This window comes from Rousettus aegyptiacus, unplaced genomic scaffold (genome assembly GCF_014176215.1).
Source record: "Rousettus aegyptiacus isolate mRouAeg1 unplaced genomic scaffold, mRouAeg1.p scaffold_m13_p_4, whole genome shotgun sequence".
NCBI classification, from domain to species: domain Eukaryota; kingdom Metazoa; phylum Chordata; class Mammalia; order Chiroptera; family Pteropodidae; genus Rousettus; species Rousettus aegyptiacus.
Genome location: NW_023416307.1, coordinates 120162551 through 120186161, shown reverse-complemented (window position 1 = coordinate 120186161; position 23611 = coordinate 120162551). Strand labels below are relative to the sequence as shown.

The 23611-nt window shown below is 43.1% G+C and overlaps 1 protein-coding gene across 2 annotated transcripts; it reads right to left on the bottom strand.

The window, feature by feature from the left end:
* Positions 1-648: 648 nt before the first annotated feature.
* TATDN2 (TatD DNase domain containing 2) lies at positions 649-22591 on the bottom strand. 2 transcript variants are annotated; one of them, XM_016121364.2, is made up of 8 exons: positions 21987-22590; positions 21447-21854; positions 14392-14889; positions 8927-9805; positions 5046-5173; positions 3352-3535; positions 2753-2928; positions 649-2594 (listed from the first exon to the last, which is right to left on the bottom strand). In XM_016121364.2, exons 2-7 carry the CDS (start codon positions 21846-21848, stop codon positions 2788-2790), a joined length of 2232 nt encoding a protein of 743 aa, XP_015976850.2. In that variant the 5' UTR covers positions 21849-21854; positions 21987-22590; the 3' UTR covers positions 649-2594; positions 2753-2787. The 2 variants fall into 2 exon arrangements, 1 of the variants encoding a protein (XP_015976850.2); XR_001594045.2 differs by lacking the exon at positions 649-2594 and adding an exon at positions 3053-3150 and having other exon boundaries at positions 2801-2928; positions 21987-22591.
* Positions 22592-23611: the final 1020 nt, after the last annotated feature.

Sequence of the window (23611 nt, the reverse complement as noted above, 5' to 3'; positions counted from 1 at the left end):
GCCAAGAGCAGAATTTCAGCCACAGACACAGCCAACTGTGAGTTCAACTAGGAAGGAACAGAGCCAAAGTGAAGGAATATGCTAAAAATGCAAAGTCAGTGGCTGTATCTCAAATATTAGGCAGCAAGAGATTTCAAATTTGTTTAGCCTTCATTTTGACAGGTTACTTTTGACTTGTGCACATATGTTCAAGAATACATTAGTACAAAATTAAAGGACTAGCTGCAAGTAATGAAACAATTTTCTCCAAAGTTAACCCAGAGGAATCAGTTCACACAGTCCAATGCCCACAGTAGAATAGATGCATCAACACCACACCCGTGTACTTGATTTTTCTTCCTCCTACTGCACTGCTCTGGGGCGGGGGACGGGGGGTAGGGGTGGAAAAAAGGGTTATCTGTGTACTTTTCAAAGGAAGCCATAGCAGTACATCTGAGTTCTCAGGCAGTAAAATGAAAGTTAATGCTCAAAGGTAGCAGAACTTCTAAAAATGTACCACATCTTCTTTCAGCATAATTTTGCAAAGAGACAAATGACTACTAGTGAGAATGTCTCGAGACCTTTGGGATTCCCAGGTTACAAAGCCGGCCAACAACTGAACCACTGTTTTCACTCTGAGAATTCTAAACAAACGTGGAGAGCACGTAGTTGGCTGAGAGTCCATCCTTTATTTTCAGAAGCTGATGGCCAGAGGTGGGGGTAGTACAGAAGCATTCCAGCAGCACAGCATAAACAACCAAGTCAGCAATCCAAAATCAAAAACATTGCCAACCAGCTTTCATGCCCCCAATGCAGAAATGATAATCCTAAATCCTAGAAATAAAAGTATATAGCACCTTGTGCTTTACCTTGGCAGAAAGGCTGCATAGGCTTGGAGACATCCATTTAGCCACCACTTTTAATCCCTTAATGCAGGACTAGTTGGTTTCCCATGTAGGCAGTATTGACTTTTAGGGCTTGTTGTGAAAGAGATGGATATGCTGCAGTACATTTGGGTGACAATTAGGTACTCTGAAATACTTAGCAGTCCCCCAAATCTTCCAAGCAGGAGAACAAGCCCAATTCCTTACACTGCCAAATTTGAGGCACAGACAACGCACAGCTAATCCACAGAACGTCAACAGTGAATTAAGACCTACATCCCAGCCCAGAACGTGTACAAAGGCAAGACAGAAATATCATGTACAAAAAATGTTAAGTCCATTCCCTTTTAACTTACAAGGCTCAAATGTGCCTTCCAAAACGACCTTAAGAAACTCCGCTCAGTGATGAATTTTACAATTTAAGCTACTGGCCTCCAAGAAACACACAAGGGACTCAGGGTGGCGTGTCTCACTGCAAGAGACTGGAGTAAAGGATCCTTTTGGACAAAGTGTAGAGTGTCTTCACACTTAATCCTTGACCATTATAACCTTCCAGGGCTTGTAATGAATATACCTTTACAAGGCACCAGCATGGAGCAGAACACACAGCTCAAAACTTGAGATGACCCAGCTGCTCAAAGTCAAAGAGCCTCTAAATTCGAACATGGAGAAAGAACACAGAGGAGGCAAAGCCAAAGGAGATGCCCCCAGGATTGGGACTGAGAGACTTACAGACACCGGGCCTGCTTGTTCTGAATTGGAAATAGAACATAGCTGACTGGCCCCATCAGAGCTTTGGAGAATTAAACTGGTTTACCTCCCAACCTGGGTGGGGCACAAGAGGGGCTATCACATGTGATGAAATAGAGTATTTCTGGTCCAGTGTTCCAGGAAATGGGGGCAAATATAAAACAAAGGGCAGCTGGAACCCCGACAGAAGACAAGCAGGTAACTTCTGCTGCAAACCAGACCCTTATCAGTATAACACTCTGCAGCCCTGGGGGCATCAATAATTGGTAATATCTTCTTCGGGGTCCTCTTCCTCAAGGAGTCCTCTTCCTTGAGTCCCCCAATCTGTCAGGGTTTCCATCAGCCAGGATTTTCCCTGGACAATGAGGGCCCCCTGAAATGATGACAGTGGAACCAGCGAGACCAGCAGCTGAGGTCCTTCCACCTGTGCCAATGCAGAGTTGCCACAGTAAGAGCCAAAATGAAGAGTTATCTGGAGAAGGACGGGGATGACATCACTGGTAGCAGGAAAATAAACCTCTAAGACAGGTCTCCAGCAAAGGTCCTCCACAAGAGATTCCCCTTGGGAGTTCATTTTCAGAACTAAGAACCAGGAACCAAATTACACATTGATATGTGCTTAGACAAGTAGGAGGGTAACTTTATTCACAGACTGCTCAAAAACACAGGCTGCAGAGAAGAGGAATTTGGATTGGCAAACTTGTTGCACCCTTCTACCAGCCTCTTTCTTCTTCCCTGACTGCCCTGGAGCGTTGTGGCTGGGAGGCAAACCACCACCCTTCACCTTGCTCTACTGCACCCCATCCACCCACCCACCCACCAGCCAGAAGCAGAAAGAAGCCTTATGACGAGGTTTCAAGGAAAACATCCTATCTCTGGTCCTGGTTTTCTCCACTCCAATGGGCTCTCCAAACACACCCTTGTCCTGGGACTCAGCCAGAGGCGAAACCCAGTCTATGTTCTGTCAGGCCACTGGTCATCCTGGAGGGTAGAGAAAAGGAAAAAGGTTCCAAACCAAGTTCACTTAAGACAAAACAGACTTAATGGTCACCCTATGTTTATACTCTCTATATTAAGAAAATACAGCAAAAGACATTTTTGTCCTGATTTTTAAAAAGCAAAAACATGAGTTTTACAACCTTCTGTGGGAGACTCCTGACTGCACCCTCTCTACTTAAAGATTGTAGAGGCGACTGGTGTTCTCACGCAGAGTAGCCAAGGTGCGGGAGAGCGGCTGATCTTTGACCCTGGCAATCTCTCGAACTGTATGCAAGGCCAGGCCTGGGTGGGCATACTGGCAAAGGCTTTTGGGAACCTGGAAGACATCAAGCATTCAGAACATCGCTGTGCCTTCTGTGTACAGTCATTAAACAGAACTCCCTCCCCGGCCCTTCCCCAGTAAGGACCTCTTTGGGGCTACCCTGTAGAGACCCCTTTACCTGCAGGTGCAGGGAGAGTCCTAGTCATGGGGGGCTCTGGGTGAGCAGGGTCCCACGCTTCCTTGGACTACCCTCTACAGGGTAGGGCTTTGCACTGCCTGGAAGAGAGTGGTTACCCTTCAGCTTCTCAGCCCCCTAGACTTTTGGTTCTGCAGATCAACAACAAGGAGACATCTACATAGCCAAGGGTGGGACCTGAAAGTCACTGGGGCTCTGACCCTGCCAACCTTGTAAGGGTGACCACCCACCTACCCACCCTCTCTCCTCAGTGCCTCAGCTCGGCCTGAAGACACTCCTACCTGTCGAGGCAGGAAGTAGGGGGCATCAGTTTCTACGATGATTCTCTCCAGCGGGATCTGTTTCAGAGCTTCCCGGGCCTCCCAGGCAGAGGAATAAGTCAGGACAGCAGTGAAGCCCACAGACATGTTAGGAAAGTGCTTCAGCAGGGGCTCGATGACTGGGTAGCTGCCGGTGAAGCAATGCCTGGAAAGAGAATTCCAGATCAGCACTCTCTCAAAATTCCCTCTGCAGCAGCCCCCCAATTCCCACTAGATATATTACCCCTTTCAAATTATTTTCTGTGGATAAATTTCCAGAAATGGAAAGACTGCATCCAAGGGAAGGACTCCACAGTAAACACAGATAAGAGCTGGCTCCAACACAGTGAGACCCAAGATGTCTCTTGGTTAGTGATGCTCACCAATCAACCCAATACACTGCATAATACTATAGAGCCACTTGAAGTAATCACCACAAAAAATACAGTAACGGTACAGGGACAGGATATGCTTATAATATGGAAAGAGAAGACTTAAAAGCTGTGGTCCTTCTAAGATTAAAACTACAGTAGATAAAAATTACATCCATGTAGTCAAATGAACTCAAAGGAAAAAATAAAAATATCGGGAAGTGGGACTACGGGCGAATTTTATTCGAATTCAATGGCTGTTCATGCTCTTAGAGCAATATATATATATATTGTTAACCAATTTGAAAATCCAGGGCTTCCTCCAGCCACAAGCCCTCCCTGCACCATCTTAGCCCCCATCTATGTACCACCCATTAGAATTCTTTTGAAGGCTGCCCAAAATAAAGCAATGAAAAACCAACCAACTAACTCACCCACCCACCCAAAAGGGCCAAGTGACTGTGCTTCATCTGTGGTGTATGCTATTAACAGTCACAGGCTTCACTCTACTTGGGTACCCAAAAGACAGTGGCCTAGAGGACTGACAGCCCCATCCCCCTTCTGCCACCTGTCAAGACCTGTTTGGGGTTCCAGATTCCATTTTCTCAGTTAACACATCTTACCCATCTTGAAAGAGCCAGCCCAGGGATCACCTCCTGACCCCTTTCTAGTCAGGCTTAGCTAATAACCCCTCCTCTGGCTCTCACAGCACCTTATGCCCACCTCGGCCCCCATTCTCTCAATGGAAGTCACCAGATGACTCATTTGTCTCCCACAGCTCCTCCAGGTTGCCCTCGAGCTAAGCCCAGGACAGGCAAATGGCAAGAAATCAGAGAGTTTACCAAACTGAACTGAACTCCTAGATACCTTTCAATAAAACACACCCTGGACTTTAATGAGCTTTCAAATTCAAAAAATTTCTTTTCGGGTGCCCTGGGATGTTCTCTAAGTGCTAAGTCATTGGACCCCAGAGCAGCCTCTCTCTCCTAAGATCAACAGTCCTCATTTCTGAGAATAGAGATTCTATTTTACCCTGCCACCCAGGACAGGGGACTTGAAATCCTACTTCTTGCTCATTGGTGATTTAAAGTATTAACTCAAACCATATGAAGTTGCCATTTTATAAGTAAAAAATGGTCAAATATCAGAAATTTCATATGGTTCAACCTACTAATCTTTAGAAAAATACTACATAAATACGTAATATTATCCATGCTCTACTACTAAGTTTTGTTTTTCCAAATAACATCTTAGACAGAGGGAAGCATTCATTTCATTTCGCCGCCGAAGCTCCAGTCTCCTAACCTATGGATCTTGTAGTCTGAGGGCACAAATTTTTTCATGATGCTTAGCAGATCTTCATCAGCTTCTCGGCAGTGAATCACCAAGGGCTTCTTTAGAGACACGGCCAGCTTCAGCTGTCTCTCAAATACCTGGGAGAAAACAAAGTAACAACACCTGCAGGTTAGGGCCACTTCAGAAGTCTGTTCCCCCAAAACAGCCAATATAATGGGTAACCCCACTGCCTCCCATTTTGTATTTTTAAACTATACTGTGTAATGGTACAATAATAGCTAAGGCTTACTGCGTCTTACTACAAAGCCAGGTAATGTTCAAAGTACTTTAGGTGAATTATAACTTGTAATCCTCACAAGTACCTGAGATAGATACTGATCTTAGCTCACTATGCAGCTGAAGAAACTGAGCCTCCAACCGAGGTAAGTAACTTGCAGCTGGGAGGCTTTAGTGTCACCATTCACATCTGAACCCAGGTAGTCCACAAAGTAACCACTACGCCATGCTTGTTTGGGGTTGCAGGAACGGGGCAGAGCAGGGCTCAGGAACATAAAGTACGAGTTAAACGTTCCTCTCCTCATCGTTCCCACCTCTACTCCCAAGAGGTAACTACCTTCCATATCTTTTCCTATGCAAAAACACTAGACATATTTTCTTTACTCAACCAAAATGAGATATTCGTCTAGGTGAATACCTAAAGATATACTACATTTTTTAACCACTAGCCATTTTTAAATCTTCATTAGTAAAATACACATATTTCTAATTATTTAAATTAAAAAACAGCTAGAATTTATTTTTTCCTCTAACAAGTTCAGGTACAGAACACAGAACAAAAACATTAATTCATTATAAACACATTACTTCATCTTATACTTAATGTTTCCATGAGTAGTAAGTAGTTTCAATTGTGGAATATAATTCATTTTTTTTTTATTTTCACAACATGTAAGATGCTTTTAGTAATTTGAGTCAGGTGATATTCACCCGAGAAAGACGTTTTCAAGTCTATAACACTTGTGCTACCTCTTCTCAAAATAGTAGCACTGAGCCAGTACCAATTCTGATATAACTCTTATTTAACCTGTGTTTTCAACTAAGGAAAATTACCTTAAGAACCAAAATCACAGAATGCATGGCAGGGGCTTTACAGACAGGCTAATTCTGATATCCACAGCTGGCTCAATACCCTCCCCAATACATCTGCCCTTCTTGGACCCCTACGGAGATAGAAAGTTGTAAGAGATTCTAATTCCCTTTAATCCCTGCTTCCAAAAAATTATTCCTCAAGATAGTTAAACTACTACAGCCTTGGGGTGGAATATTACACAGCTGTTAAAAAACGTATTTTTTCAAAATACATTTAACTGAAACAGGAACATTTCCACAAGTGGAAAAATGAATCAAAATTATTTTTTTAATTTCCTAATTTCTTTTATAAAAAGCATGTAGATACAAAACACATTTCCTTGATTCTCTGACAGGTGCTGGCAAGACTTGCCACCAATTGTCCCTTGCAATTCTCCAAGGGGACAATAACACTAAAAATATGTCTTGTAAAACACATCTGGATCTCAAAAATGTTAAGATGTTAGAACTGTTAGCAGGCAGAAACTTGTGGCGGATTGGACTATCTAGAGCATTTGTACTCACCAGGAAAAAGAACAGGAGTGAATGAAGTGCAGATAAATTATTTACCCAGTGTAATTGCTCTCTTCTGCCAGCATAAGCTCGGGTTCCCCACTGATCCATTATTTTCAGGGATGCCAGAGTTAATCAGTCTCCTAGGGATGGCCCCAGGCAACTCTTGCATACTTATTACCTCAATAATTAATTCCAGTGAAATACAAATAGACAGAAGCAGCCTGGTTCAACCAGCCCAGGTGAGGAAGGATAGACTATTCATCCTGGCTTTGGAACTCCAGAAACCAAGAGATTCTGATAATCATACCGGAAGTATGAAACACAAACTGTCCCTCTTAGGAATTAAATAGGAAGGTAAATAGTTAAATCTCAGAACACACAGATAAGGAAAAGTTAACAGTGGTGTGCTCTGAGTAGCAGGATTGATTCCTTCCCCCGCCCATTTCTTTGCTTTTCTCTATTTTTCAATCCTTCCAGAAAATATTAGGTAACAAAGACCAAGCTCCCTCTTATAACAAGCTAGGGCTGACACCCTCTCACTTGGCCAGATATGGTCCTTCCAAATGCTTTTCTTCTTCCCCTCACAGATAAAATATTCAGCAGGGCACCTAAAGAACCTGCTAACTACTCTGCTTTTAGGCAAATACAACTCAATGCAGACATTCAGCAAGGGCAGTTGCTAGTCATCACTTCTCATTTTGATGCCCAAGTTTAGATTTACATCAACACCATGGCATCTACTTCCTCTGTCCAGCCTAGAAGTCTCCAGTGTTCTACAGAAATATTTCCTCTTCTCTACATGCAGCTCTGCCCCCCCTGCCAGCAGTTTATTTCCTCTGAATCACCATGTTCTACTCTTGAATCCCACTCCACTGAGCTAAATGATACCCACGAGATTCTGTTTATCACCCTATGCTATAACTTCAAGCTCAATCGGTTATGTGGAATGTCCTAGGTACCTTTATATGCAGATATGATACCATGATGATTTAATAAAAGGAAAAGTTACTGTGAAATACTTAACATTTCCTGGCACACAGTAGGCATTCACTAAACATGAGCAATACAATTAAATGTAATACTCCTCTCCTACTCCTACCTTCTAACCACCTTAGTGTACACATTTCTGAACTGTTCCTCTTCCCATACCACCCTTTCCCTGAGCCATAGAAACCAGTTGGGAAAGCAGAATATTAAATATTTGTCTTTCGAAAAATCATTGTTTTTCTTTCTTCAGATTTAGCTATTTTTCTATTTAAATCTGGCTAATAAATTACCACCTCATCAGAAATTGTAAGCTTCCTAATGTTGGTAATGAAAAGGAACTCTGGATAGGCAAGAGGTTGTCTGAATGTACAAGACACACCTAATTCTGAATAGAAATACTATTTATACTAGAAACTCATTAAAGTCAAAAACTGAAAACATTCATACGAATAAAATCTCACCCATCTGATGTAGATCTTCAAGTCAAAATCATCCTGTTCTTAATTTAGTAACATTAACAGGTCCTAGCAAACATCTAAAAGAAGATTCTTTGGAAACATCTGAACATCTGACGTTGTTTCTTATGGAAATGCTGGCATGCCAAATTGTGCCCCGCTGAAATCCACAGACATGCTCACCAAAGTCTGAAGCATACTGAGCATTCAGACCCAGACCTAACAGGTATCAAAAGGAACACAGCATACAACAAATTCAACCTGGCAATGTGAATAGTGATGGAGTAGGAGGGTCTTTCTCTTTGTCCTATTCCTCCCTGAATCAGAAACTTCCATTAAAATGCTACAACTACTCCTACTCTTCCAAATCTCCATACCCAAAAGATATTGGGAGGAAAAATATTAAGATGGTAATAGTTGTTCTCTGTGATGAAATGAGGAATTATCTGCTTTATACCTTTCTGTATCTTCCAAATATTCTGCAATGGGCATATTTGACTTTAAAATCAGAATAAATATACATTATTAAACTAACACAAAGTTTTTTGCTTCCAAAGAAAGAAGGAAATGTTTTGAGACATCATTAGCCATAAGAAGTCACAAAGTGCTTATCCCTCATCTCTTACATAATAAAGCTGAAACAGTTTGCGAAGAATTTGAAAAAATGACATCTAGACAGTCTGGATAAGAGCAATTAAATTTTTAGGGATTCTAAATTCTTTAGTTTCAAAAGTAGAGAAACCCTCATTGTTAGATTTCAACAAGAGGAATTAAAACTAAGCAAGCTAAAGAGAACCTCATTACCTTGTGCTGTTCTGGGACTGGTGTGGTGCACTTATAAGAGTAATCCAGGCCCATTTCCCCAAATGCCACAGCCTTGGGGTGTCTTAAGGCTTGTAAAAGATTTCTTTCTTGACTCTCACTGTAATAACGTGCAAAATGAGGATGACAGCCAAAGGCCCCCCATACCAGATCTTCTTTCAATAGCTCCTCCCATAGACAATCTGTCAGTGTCCTGGGATCACAGAAGTCAGAGATGCAGCCCTGAAATTCCTTAGGGAAGGAGCTGCTATAAATTTTTCTGAATTTGCTAAAGGTCCCTTTAAAAGACAACTTGGAATAGAGCATATCCAAGTGACAATGGGTATCAATGAAACCCTCCTCTAGGCTTGGCTCCCGATGGTTCCTTGGCAGGGAGCTAGATGCATGTCCTTCACAAGAACGAGGTGGCGTCTCCTCCTGGAATGTTCTTTTCTCCTTGACTTCTTCCAAGCTTCTGGAGAAACGAAATGAACGAGAATTTGGGGATGTTCCTTCCTCTGCTGCCTCCAGGTCTCTGGAGATGTCTTGGGAGCTCACTCTTGAACTGGAAGAATAATTACTCTGGAGGCCCCGGCTGCTCCTACTAGCCTGCAACGTGTCATTACTGCTGCTGCCCATGGAGGGGTAGCCTGAAGGCTTGGCATTGCTGGTCCAATAGCTAGCATAGTCACGCCAAGGGCTACTGTACAAATGAGCTGGGTACATGACATAGTCAGTGGGGAAGGCAGAAGGCTCTGGAACTGCTGAGAGTTTCAGCGAAACAGGCTCCTCCTGAGAGAATCTGACTGTGGAGACATCATCCACATCGGACCAGTCACTTCCCGAAGAGGTGTGCTCTATCACCACCTCCCTTTCTTTAGGCTGCAGAAGAAAAAAAAAGAAGGGTTAGCCTTCCTGTATAAGGACAGCTTCCCATACTCAGTCATCTGCAGAACTTAAGCTCTAGCTTGTGTTGTGGCTATGGTGAAGGTTTTGTACTGGCTCACTGGCTCTCTTTGTAACCTGCTTTCTTTATAATTTCCAAAAAGTGAGCCAGGTTACAACTATGAACAGTCAAATCAGGTTCAGGCAATAAACTCACGCCATCCCTAAAGAGGATGCTATACCTGCACTCCTTTTCTGAATGATCCCTCTTGAGAAACTGCTCTCTAGAACAACCCCTGGGCCACAGAAAGGGGCAGAAGAGTATGAGTCCATGACCTGTTAGGAACTGGGCCGCAAAACAGGAGGTAAGTGGCAGGCAAATAAGTAAAGCTTCATCTGTATTTGCGGCTGCTCCCTAGCACTAGCATCACTGCCTCAGCTCCACCTCAGATCATCAGGTATTAGATTCTCATAGGAGCACTGGTCCATAGTGCCAAAAATGTTGAGGACCACTACCTTAGAACACACTGTGTATTGGGGATTTTAGAGAAGAGTAGTGCCAGGCATCTTGTCTCTAAAACATTTGAAATGCAAAACCACACAGTTGTGGTAGTCTTAAGATAAGTCTGCAAATTCTCTGACACTGCTCCCCATTGAAAGGTAGGGTTTGTGACCCCTCCCCTTGAACCTGAGCCCACCTAGTAACTTACCTATAACCAAGAGAATACAGTAGTGATACTATACAACATCCAAGGCTAGATCAGAACAGCCTTGTAGCTTCCCCTGGTTCTCTGAGCTTGCTCCTCTGAAGGAAGCCAACCAACCACATATAAGAAGTCACCCAAGACCACATGCTAGAGAGGTCACATGTAGGTACCAGCATCAACTGCCTGGGGTATGAGTGAACAAACATCTTAAACATCCATCCTTGCTGAGCTTTCAGAATGCAGCCCCCCTGATATCTGAATAGAATTACATGAGAGTCCCCCAAAGCAAGACCTGCCCAGTTTAGACATTTCTGAATTCCTGACTCACAAAACTGAGACCAAAATAAAATGGTGATTTTACACTACTAGGTGCCCATAGTAACTGGAACAACTATACGTTGCATTAAATCAAGTTAGCACTGCTATAACATAAATTCCACAAGGTCAGAAATTTTTATTTTCTTCACTAATGTCTCCCAAACACCTAGAACAGTGTCTGGCACATAGTGAATGCTCATAAACACTTGAATTAATTTGTAGAATAAATAGCGCAATGGTTCCTGAACTCAGCTTCACATCAGAACCAGTACAGAACTTTTTAAAAACACAGCTTTTTTTAAGGTCCACTGAACCCTGAGATATTGTGATTCAGTAAGTCCAGAGCAAGGCCAAAGAATCTGTATTTTTGACCCTGTAATTTTGACCATGTCCAAGACACATGTGAAAGGTTTAATCAAATTAGCTAATGAAATGTGAGAGTGGGGAAAATGGCAGTGAGGGAAAAAGTGATTTTAAAAATGCATGTGTAGGTCTACCGCCATGCCACCCTGAACATACTGGATCTGTCTATTCTTGGAAGCTAAGCACGGTAGGGCCTGGTTAGTACTTATATGGGAGACCACATAGAAATACCAGGTGCTTTCGGCGTTAAAAAAAAACTACGCACATTTAAGTATAAATACATACAGCATAAACAGACTTATGATTATGTCATCTAAATCCTTGAAAGGCTTTATGTAGTCAAGTTGGCCAAGAAAAGGTTTCTGGATTTTCTTTCTGGGAAAATGGAGATTACCTATATGCTGCCTTAGGTTCAAGCCTATATAATAAAATTTAAAGTTACAGTTATTGAGGTCCCTATACACTAGGCACTGAGCCAAGTGTTTTCATGTGTTAATTCAGGGTTCAGTAAACTGTGGCTCACAAGCCAAATCCAATGCACTGACTGTTGGTATAAATAAAGTTTTATCTGAACAGTTGAGCAATTCATTTAAATAAAGTTTTCTGAACCCTGCCTTTTTACACAGAGGAATAAACTGGGGCTCAAAGAGGTTAAATGACTTTCTCATGATCATAGCTGAGGTGGCAGAACCAGGATTTGAACCCTATCTGTTTGATCCCAACTCTTAGCCCTACCATATCAGGCTGCCTCCAAATATATGCTTAACAGAGACAAAGTGTCTAGTCTGTCAAATTGAAGTTTTGGTATATAAGTGCGGAAAGGTCATCCATTACAATGGAATTCGAGGTAACCAAACAAGATGATGACCTACATTAAACAGAAACATAGACATTATAAATTTACTAAAGGGTAGTTCACAAATTCTGCTGTTCTTGGGATTTACAATTAAATAAAGCATATGTGGTTTGTCTTTCCTGCCAAAAAAACTCTTTGGAAATGGACCTGAAAAGGCATGAATCTACAAAGAGAAAGCATATGGAATAAACAGCAGAGCAAATTAAATAAAAATTAGATGCTAGAAAGCAGATAAACAGTTATTAGATAAGCAGATCACGGATGGCTAAAAACCTAAGACTACAGTGAGAAAAACCCAGAAACAGGCTGAATCACACTACAGGACCCCAGAAAGACTCAGGAATTGGAGGTACTAGCTCTCTCAAAATGAAGATGAAGGTGGAGATAACAATAATAAAATGAGTTGAAAGACTGTGAGTTTAGATCCCCAAGTTCCTGCTCCCATCCTGTGGGAGCCCTTTCCCCACTCAGCAAAAGACTTAAGGTTCATGCTTGGAAAAGTTAAACCAAGAAGCCTGTGGAACAATCAGAGACAATGGACACACAGTCAAGTGGAGAGGCGATCGAATGTTGGGACATTGAGAGCTTAGGCACCACCTTCAACCTGACTCCCAGACACCAGCAGCCAGCTATGTGCCTCCTAGGGGGAAGAGTGGAGGACTTCTCTCAGGGTACACTGAGGCAGCCTCTGAGGATCATGCTACAGATCCAATTGAGAGCCCAAAACGTTATCCAAAGTCATCACCCTATGTTGAAGTCAGCAGTTGATGAGCTTATCCATGTACTCTGAACTTTCAATTGGCTTTTTAATGCTTCATCTTCAAATAGGAACAGGGAGCCAAGAAATCTGAGGAAAGCCCTACCACAAAAGAAACCAAAATATTTAGAGAAAAAAATAAAAAGAGCCAGAAGGAAACTCAGAAAAAGTAGTGTACAAAGAAGAAAACTTCAAAACAAATCTATAATTAATATTCTCAGACAGATAAGAGAAGGTATTTTAACCTCAAAACAAGGGCAAGATGTTCTAAGAAAGGAATACTCAAAAAACTAAACCAGTGTTCTTAGAAATTAAGTATGTCAAAAATAAAAAAAAAAGTATGTATTATTAATACACTCACCCTATATAATCATAAAGAAAGCAGAGATGAAAAAAACATCAAGAAAAAGGAATCCTAAGGAAACAATTAAGGGAGGCACACCTCCAAGGAAAAAAATAGGACGAATTACTTATTTTGAATACTGAAAAGAATTTTATGGCACCAGCAGTTTGCAGATGAATTAGTGATAGGTACAGAGAAAACTAAAAGAAAAAACAAGGTACTGATGAACTCCAAGGAAAACAAATTTTTATAAGGAAACGTAACCAGAGTACATTATGTGACTCAGTTATGAACATGATGATAATAAATCTTAGATTTAGCCAAAAATTGCACTACAATAACTCAGGGAGCTGCAGGACGGAAGGAATATGTTCATAGTGCTGCTTAAGTGCAGGAAAACAAATTTTCATCTTCTTTAGTAGTCCATGTTTACTTAGAAATATGGACATAAGTACTAGAAGAGCTAAACAAGATGAAAGGGCTGCCTCTAAGGAGACATAGTAAAGGATGAACAGGGATGAGTAGAACAGAGGAATAGTTCCCCCCCTCCCACTCACCAATTATAAGCTTTGTTAAAAATTACTACTTTCCCTCCAATATCATTTTCTCCTTCTATAGCAAGCAATAGAAGTTTACCTGGGTATCTAAGTCTGCCCAGATGAAAGTTAATTTTCCAGACTCTCTCACAGCTAGGTGTTGCCCCAGGGTTCTAGATTCTTGTTAATAGATATGAGCAGATACCATGTGGACAACTTCTAAACCGAGCTTTTAAAAGAGAGGAAGTGTACTTTCCCCTTCTCTTCTCCTCTTCCTACTGGCTAGACTATTAGTGCAGTGTAGTGACTCCTACCAGAGTAACCATCTCACACCAAAAGATGGAAACTGTTGAGGGGCAGCAGAGCACCAAGAGAGAAGGCACCAGGATCCCTGACACTGGAAAGCCATCTTCCTAAACCAAACTTTTATTTTCTGTAAGTCACTGTTACTTTGCCCTTTGTATGGCAAGCAAACTCATATCTTAACAAACATATAGATCTTAGAAAAAAGATAGCACTGATTGGAGGTTTCTTGATAACTCTGAAAAGTATGTTAGAAGAGAACCATCAATTTTTTCCTCGAGTCCTAGTTAAGTAAAGTACTGTTTTTAATGAGGAACACTTAGGATCAAACTAGAAAGGCCAAATACTACATTTAATCAAGAGAACTAAAAACCCCATGGTTTGCATGAGCTCAACTCACCTTTTGGCTTTCTAAAGGAGAGTCGGAGTCATCCAAAAATTCTAGGGGTGGAGAGCACTTGTCAATGACTGTCCTTCGGTCACCAAGTGGCTCCTCGCTGGGTTCCTCCTGAGGGTCTATCACCACTCTCCTGTTGCAGAAGTTACTCTTCTCCACCACAGCCTTTTCCTCCTTTGCTATGACCTCTGGGGCCGACTCTTTCTCTTTTGGAGGAGCAGACACAGTTATGCTCCTGGCTGGGCCTTCTCCATGGCTAGGACGCTCTCCTATGTTTGGTTTTGCCCTAGTGACAGCAGCTTCTCCCTTCCTTTTTGGCATTGACTTTCCCAAGATACCCTGGATAGCCTTCAAGTAGATCATTGTAGAGCCTTGATCTCGAAGTCTATCTCTCTTCCTTTTCTGAACCTTGTTTGGTTCTTCGATTGTATCATTTTGACCATCAGCTTCAGCTGCAAACTCAGAGTTCGTGGAATTATGAGAACTATCTTTGGAATCAACCTGGAAGAAAAACCAGAGATCACAAAGGGGCAACTTCACACATGAAGCACTTGGCAAATCAGAAATCAGTAGGGGCTCCACCAATAAAAGGCAGTGTGGTACTGGCTAAGACAAAGATTCTCTGGGTGATAGTTTACATCCCACTCACTGAGAGGTGCCACTGTAGGAGGGACTGAACTGCTGCCATTTCTTAATATTCACCTTCTCATGCTCATGAGATAATATCCTCATACTGCAGTGGGAAGGAATGAGCTGACAGATCAACAGTCTGCTAATATAAGTCTAAAGCTCCTTGAGGGCAAGGACTACCATGTACTTCAGAACACACACAGGCAAAATAGAAGCTCAACAATTTTAGTACTGGGAGGGTCCCTAGAAACCAGCTAACCCTATCCCATAGCTTAGAGTCAGGGAAACCCAAGGGCCTTGTGAGGAGACGCCAATCTCCTGACTCTTGAGGGCAGTGTGCTTCCTACTATACTTCGAGCCTCCTTGAAGTTTTCTGCTATCTCCTTTCCCCAAATCAAAATCTTAGTGTTTTAAGATATTTGTCTCCCAGAGACTGCACCAGGGTCAATTAAGAGATCCCTGGATCCCGAATCTCCTCAGAATTTTGGGTGAAGTTTCAACCCCTTTTTTCTTTTCCCCTCTGTACCCACTCATTCCAGGAGTCCACAGGGAATAAGCTAGACTATTTGCTTACAATAGTAATTTGCTGTGAAATTCAGATCCAGTCTAATCCCAGCCTGGTATAAGAATGCTCCATAAATCTTCCCCCAGATCCATCCCAAAAGCAGTGAACTCTAAATACCCCAGCTGGATTTACCATCACTCTAAGGGATTTTACAGCCCCTACAACTTGTACCTCAATACATCTTTATTAACTTCCTCTCAAATGTACATACAATTACAGAAGGGAACTAAGCTTGCTAATCCTTTCCTCTACTGAAGAAAAACACAATCTATTCTAAGAGATGTCCATCAATAAAGGACTGGTTAAACAAATATGATATAACTTTTAAAAAGAATGAGGGAGGTCTGATGTCAATGCAACACAGTAAGAGTAAAAAGTAAGTAGCTAAAGAGTACATTGTAATTTTCATGTTTGAAATGCCAAAAATGCCTTACATGTATATATTTTCAAACGAAGTCTGAAAAACAAACTATTTCTAATGGATATCTTTGGGGATCAGGGGGAAAAGGGGCTTAGGTTCTTATTTTATACATTTCTTGTATTATTTGAATTTTTTTCCAAAGATGCACATAATATCTCTGTATGTTAAAAAAAAATCATTAAGCTTTTCAAAAAATATAAATCTAGATAGTAGAATAGGTATAATTTTTTCTTCCTAGTACTCAAATTAGTTATCAACTATTAACACTGGAGACATGGACAGGAAAGGTGACTTTTACTTTGAATTTCTGAATTTTCTCACATGTTAGACTTTTTTTAAAAAAGTTGGCTTCTGGTCAAGATGGTAGAGTAGGCAAGTGCTGTGCTCGCTTCCTCTCACGACCACATAAAAATTATAACTACAAAACAACTATCATTAAGAATCACCTGAAGTCTAGAAATCCTATAACTAAGGATACACAGAGGAAGCCACATCAGGACTGGTAGGAGGGGTGGAGATGGGAAACAGGCTGGTCCCACACCATGTGTGGTAGTTAAAAATTGGGAGGGATATCTTAGCTGTGGAGGTCCCCCAGAGAAGCGAGGAGTTCTAGCCCCACACCAGGCTCCCTGTCCCACACCTATCTCTCCAGCCTAGGGTTCTATGCTGGGGAAAGAAGTCCCCGTAACTTTTGGCTGTAAAATCCAGTGGGGATTGTGGCTGAGATGGAGAGCAGCTGAAGTCCCAGGCATTCCTTTTAAAGGGCCCACACAGGGACTTGCTTGCTGATGAACTCACTAACTCAGAGCTTTAGCAGCACTAGGGAAGCAGCTTGAAAGGTGCCAAGGACCTACAGAGAGGAACTGAATTGTCCAGCTTCAGGGCAAGGGCTGGAGGTATACCTTTCTCCCAGACAGAAATGCTGACAGAAGCCATTGTTACTCTGTTGAGCCCTTCTGGTAATCGGCCTGCACAGGAAGGTGAGCGGCATAGCTGAGTCACCATTAACCTAGCTAACACCTGTCGCCCTGCCCTGGTGATTCCCTGAGATCCTGCCCCAACCAACTTTTAGGCCCACCCAAGTCACTTTCAGTGGTTTTTGCATACAAATGGCCTGTCTTGGTTGACTCATGCTGAGGACTTTCATAAAATCTCTCAAAGGTTCACAAACCCCAAACAAGCAGCATCTGGCCTCAGTGTGCCCCATACCTCTTGCTGAACCAGGCCCTAGCAGCAGCTGGCCTCAGTTCATAGCTTAGCTTCTCCCAGGCGCCTCCAAGCCTAGCACAAGTGGCAACCATCTGCAATCATTTTGCAGCTCATACCAAGTGGCCCCAGGCAGGGCACAAGCAGCAGCTGACCTTGGCCTGCGCCAGAGCTCCTGCTAAAGTGAATCTTGTTCTGTAGGGTCAGCCCCTACACAACACCTCCTCCACTGTGGTCATGGCCAGTCCTCACAATCAGCTTGACAATAAAGCCTTCCCGTTGACATAGCAACAGCAATAAAGGCTCAACTACAACAGGAGGCACAACCCACAGAAGGGATATGCCTGGAGCACCTGGCTCAGGTGACCAGCGAGTCTGTATCCCTAGGCTCCACAAGACACCTATTACATAATGCCACTCTACTAAGACTAGGAGACACAGCTGCCTTGCGTAATACATAGAAACAAACACAGCTATGTAAACTAAAAAACAAAATAAATGAACAAGCAAAACGCAAACAAACTCATAGATACAAAGAACATTTTGATGGTAGCCAGATGGGAGCGGGTGGAGGGATGGGTGAAAAAAGGGAATCAGTACAAATAGCGAGCTACAAAAGTCATAGGGATGTAAAGTACAGCCTAGGTAACATAGTCAATAACTATGATGTCATATGGGTACTAGATTTATTGGAGTGATCGCTTTATAAGTTACATAAATGGCTAATCACTATATTGTACATCTGAAACTAATACATGTCAACTGTAACTGAAAAATATATTTTAAAAATGTTTACAGAAATTATCCGGGAATGATCATGGACCATTTTTGTTTTTATACCTTTCTATATTTAAGAAAATCTAATAAATATTAAAAGTAAACCTGAAGACTCCCTAGGCCAACCTGACAGGACACAGCCACACTTCTCCACTACCCACTTCTGTGACTGTTATTAACCACCTGTCATCCTCGGCCCATCACACCCTCTTATACACTGCAATTGTACACTGTAATTGGCATATCTTATTTCCCCTGCTTCACTCTCATTTTATGCTTTAAAGCCCTACATCCCTTCTTTGAGTTCCCACCCTCTCCCTGTAGGAAAACATGTCCATCTCTTGCTCCCCCAAGTTAGGTATAAAACAACATAAGAAAGTATGGTCTACAGCAAACTGAGGAGCTCCTGTACCTTCTGACTGGCCACAGCTCCTCACCTCAAGCCACGTGCAGCCACTTGAGAGTAGAGACCCAGAGTTATAAATTCTGGGTTTTCAAGTAAAACAAGAACTCTCAAATTTAATGCATTTTTCATCCAGTCAGCAAGTATTTGTTGAGCCCATCTTATTGTATGCCAGCAGGCACTGTTCTAGATTTTGGAGTTTAGCATTCAATAAAACATACAAAAATGCCATGCCTCCTGGAATTCATATTTTAGTTGGTGAGAGACAGGAAAACCAGAGGAAATTCTGAAATGCCCGGTCTAGCTACGGTCTGAATGTGCCCCCCAAAAATTCATGTTGAAATCCGACCCTCATGGTGATGGTAGTAGGTGGAATCTTTGGGAAGTGATCAGCTCATAAAAGTGGAGCCATTATAAATGGGATGAGTCAAGAGAGCTCCTTTGACTCCTCTGCCATGTAAGAACACAGTGAAAAGCCCTCACCTGACCATGCTGGCACCAAGATCTCAGACTTCCAGCCTCCAGAACTGTGAGAAATAAATTTCTGTTGTTTATAAGCTACTCAGACTGTGGTAGTTATTACAGCAGTCAAAATGAAGACAAATCTCTTCCACCTGAATATTCTGACCTGGCACAGAAATCTCTGTGCTGAGGTGGGAGGGGTGACCACATACAAAGCCAGCTGTGTATCCCTCAAAGGTCACAGAACAAATGCAGAAGAGCAGGTGGGTAGGTAGGACAGTGGTGAGGGGACTTTGGAAGGACCTACAGGAGAACGTGTCATTTTTGTGAGTGCCCCTCAGCTATGCTTGCTGACAGGACTTAGGACTTACGAGATAAACAAGTTCACACATGACTGCAGAGAAAGCAAGGAAGAGGTACATACAGACTGAGGAGAAGGTAAGAGGCATTTTATAATTCATCAAAATGAGTTAAGTACTGTATACCTTATTTTCAAACTAATACACTCTAGGGAAACCTCTTAGCGGTGCTAAAGATGGACATTAGGATTGGTAATATCAACATTCTCATATTCTAACTTCATTCAACATGAGTTATCTTTTCAAAAATGCAAACCTGCCTCTCCTCTGTGAAGAGTCCTGTAAAAATTCTCTAATGGCTTAGAATAAAATCTAAATTTCTTTGGCAAATAAAACCCTGCAGCAATCTCCTCCCTATCTAGTCCTCTAGCCTCCATTCTGGGCTCTTTGCTCTACCATACCACATTATGAGACAGTATCATGATTTCTCCAACCCTTTCACCAGATTGTGCTCCTCAGAAGCCATCTCCTAACTCCAAAACTCAACAGAATGCTTGGCACACAATAACCCTCAAGTGTTCATTGACTGAAAGAAAACAATGCAATGGTGAACCCAAAGACTTCTGATACAGGCCTGGAATACTCATTGCTCTATGGTTAACCCTTAAATTGATTTTGGCAAAACAAGGCCCCTTAGAGCTAAATGAGGAAACGTGAGTCCATACTAGGATTAGACCCACATGACTTAGGGGCCACACCCTAAATCTTGAGTTCCAGGTCTGCAGGACAACCTGAGCCTGGGAAGCACCACACCAGAAAGACTAAGCCCTTCCTTTACCAAGCTTCACTCTAACTTCAATGGCAATTACAGATAAAGTTAATGAATTGACATTATTTTACACTGCACCCAAATCCACTGAACTTATATCAAGGATTAATGACAAGATTAAATTGCATGAGCAAAGCCCCATGTTTACCTGATTTACACCTGAGTCATATTTAGTATTTTTATACTAAAGAAAAAGCTTTTCAATTTACCATTATAGTAAAAAAATAAAAATCCAAATGCCCATACAAGGGTCCTTCGAGGTCTACAGTGAAATCACCTGGGGCATTCGCCCAAGAGTTCTCAAAAATAAACCCGCAAAAACAGCCTCATTTCTCAGTTCTACATAAGAAACAACTGAGCAAAGACTTAAGGACAAACCTACTTTCCCTGGGGCCTTGTTTTTATTTTTATAAAATAGCTTTTTTTCTAGGGACAGCCCATCTCCTCCAAATATACTTTTCTTCCACTCCTAGACATGCAGAACTCACCTTTTAAGACCAAGAGCTCCAAAACCTACAATGCAAACTCTTAAGAGGGTAGTGATCTTTGTTGTTATTGAAGAATCCCAAGCAACTAGAACACTGCCTGGCACAAACTAAGCCCTCAATAAATATTTGTTCAAAATCTGATTGAATGAGTGGATGAAGCTTACACAGTATGGCCAGTGACATTAGCTAGTGCTTGCTCTACTCTCTCTAATGGAAAATCAGCAAACTACAAGAGACTGACTGTATTTGCTTCTATTTCCACAGACGGATGCTCAATTTTCATACACACAAAGCTGTATTACTCCTTTTTTAAAAAAAGGTTAATTAAGATGAATGAGTGAATAAAATGTACCCCATCTGTGAAGCACTCCTCAGTTCACTTGCAAATACTGAGAAACCTCCTGTGTGTCCCACTGGGGGAATTAAATGTTTAACCTGTGAAACAATACTGCCCCAGCAACCAGAACTCCAACGTGCTGGAAACCCTAACTTTGGTGAAGTCACACCCAGAACTAAATTCTTATTCTCTGGTTCTGTGATTCAGAGTGGTTCAAAATACAACATAAATCCCTTAAATTTATAACTAAAATACATACATCTGTCTTGAGCATGCACTCTACCTTCTACTGCAGCGATTCTCCAATCTGGGTGCACATTACAGTTACCTGAGGAGCATTTTAAAATGTTGAAGCCCGGACCACACTCTGGCTCAGTTAAATCAGGGTGAGAGGCAGGCACAGTATTTTAAAGCTTTCCAAATAGTTGCAAAGTGCTGCCAGGCTTGCAAACTACCTCTAGGGTACTTTCGGCCATCCCTCCACCAACTACTTGATCTTCCATGTTTACACAAAGCAGATCCCAGAGACCTTACAGGACGTGATCTTTTTTTAAGTCTCCTTTCACCAAAATTTCCCATCCTCAACACCTCAAGTCACGTGTATTGGGCTTCACCGCTTGCAAGGCGTTCCAGCCGCCTACCTTAAGGCTGCAGGCTTCCTCTCGAGAAGCCATTTCTTCTAGAGACGAGTTGGCAGGGCGCAGAGGGGATCCCCCTGACGAAAGGAACTGCCCAGTGCTCCGAATCAGGCAGCCTTTGGAGGCAGCACTGTCCACACCTGGGCCTGAGGAATGGGAGGAAGAGGAGGAATTTCTGCGGCGGGATGAGTCCCAAGACAACCTCGGTGAACAGGCCACATCGTCCTCCTTCTGGACTTTCAGACGCTTGGGGCTGCTGGCCCCTCCAGAACGCGACGAAGAGCTATGAGCTGACCGTCTGGAGGGGGCCACATCACTGGGCTCCCGGAGGCAGCTGCGCTTGCGGGAACACCCTTCCGAAGTGCTGCTCCAATGGTGCTTGACCTTGCGCCGCTCCGACGCCATGGGCACCTGCAAGGTAAAGAAGAGGGCCTGATTCCAACACCATCACTCCTATATTCCCCTCCTCAGAATCCCGCCATCCCAGGAACCCCTGGACGAGGGCAAACCAGAAGGTCAGAGCCAGGGGCTGGCCTTACTGACCTTTCCCCTTTCTTTCCACTGCCCATCACAGTTCTCTAGGTTTCAGAGATGCCAAAGCGCTTCGGAAAAGTCAAAACGCTGTAAAATTTACTAAAGGCTTCGGTTCGGTTTCCAAGCCCACAACGTGCTTCCGCGATTACCAATCGCTTCGGTTTGCACAGCGCTACTTCGGAGATGTCAAAGCGCTTCCGGGACTACAAAGCGCTTCGATTTAGTTTGCAATACAAAGCCCTTCAGAGATGTCAAAGCGCTTCAAAAGGCTACAAGGCGTTTTAAGGTCCACACATGGCCGCCGTACCCACAGTCCTGGGGCGGGCCGCAGGGCCGCACCAGCGCGCAGCCCGCCCTGCTCCCGCGGCCCCGCCGACCAGCCCGGGCCGGAAAGGGCCCGAGCCGCCCCTCAGGAGCCGGCGGCGCCCGGGTCAGCCACCTGAGAACACCCCCCGGACGCCCTGCCGTCCCTGCGCCGCGGCCCAGAAGTCAGTCCCGCTGCCCCCAAGGCCTGGACGTCCCGCCCCGGCCGACCGCTCGCCACCCGCCCCAATCTTGTGGCCCCTGCCCGGATTCCGCCCGAGAGCCGACCACACTGGCCTCCGCAGCGCCCGCCTCCCGGAACGAGCCCTGCGGCCCGCAGCCCGACGTGCGGCGGGGGCGGGCTCTGCGCCGAACGGAGGATACCCATTGCTCCAATCGGTGAGGGGCGAGACTCCGAGCAAGACGGAGCTCACCCGTTGGTCAGGAGGCTGGGAGGCGGGACCTTACGCCTTATGAATCTCGTCAATTGGTCAGGAGCGATACGGAGCGGAGCCACTCACATGGGTCCCAAGAGCGCGAAGTTGAGGCAAGGCCACAGTTCTTCAGGCAGGCCATTTTTTGCGGGTAGGGGGCGTCCGTGGACCAGGGTGCTGGAGAACCGCTCCCTGCTGCTCAGCGTCGCCATCCTTAGTTGGACATTTCAGATCCAGATTCATTCATCGAACCCACACCAACATCGTCACCCCATATACAGAACAGAAAACGAGGTGCCACACCCAGAAAGTAGTAGTAGAATTGGAATTAGGAATTAGAAGCCAGACAAAAAAGACTACAAAAAATGTAAAATATCCTCCGGGCAAAAGGTGAAAATCAAAAGATAAGGTACAAACTTAGAAAAATATTTGCAACACATGACAAAGGGCTGATGACCTTACTATGTAAAAACTCTCCCAATAATTAAAATGGACAAAGGAAATGAACCAATGAACAGAAACAAAGTACAAAAGCTCTTTAACATATTAGAAAATGGCTCCACCTGTTATTTAAAAAACACAAATAAAATTGTTTTCACCCATTAGAGTGAAGGATTGAAAAAGCATAATATTCTTTGCAGCTGAAGATGTGGGTAAATGCATTCCTATATGTCACTGATGGACATTTTTTTAAGCTAGTTATATAAACTACAGAATGTACATCCATACAATGGGATATCAGGCAAAAAGAATGAAGTAATCCAAAAGTACTGTTGAGAAAGAATGGCCAAGTAAGGCATGAAAAAGCATAGGATCTAGAACAGTGTGAATTAAATGTATGTAGCAAAAATAATAAGTGGAGCCTAAAAGTATTTTTAAATGTCCAAGAATAACCAT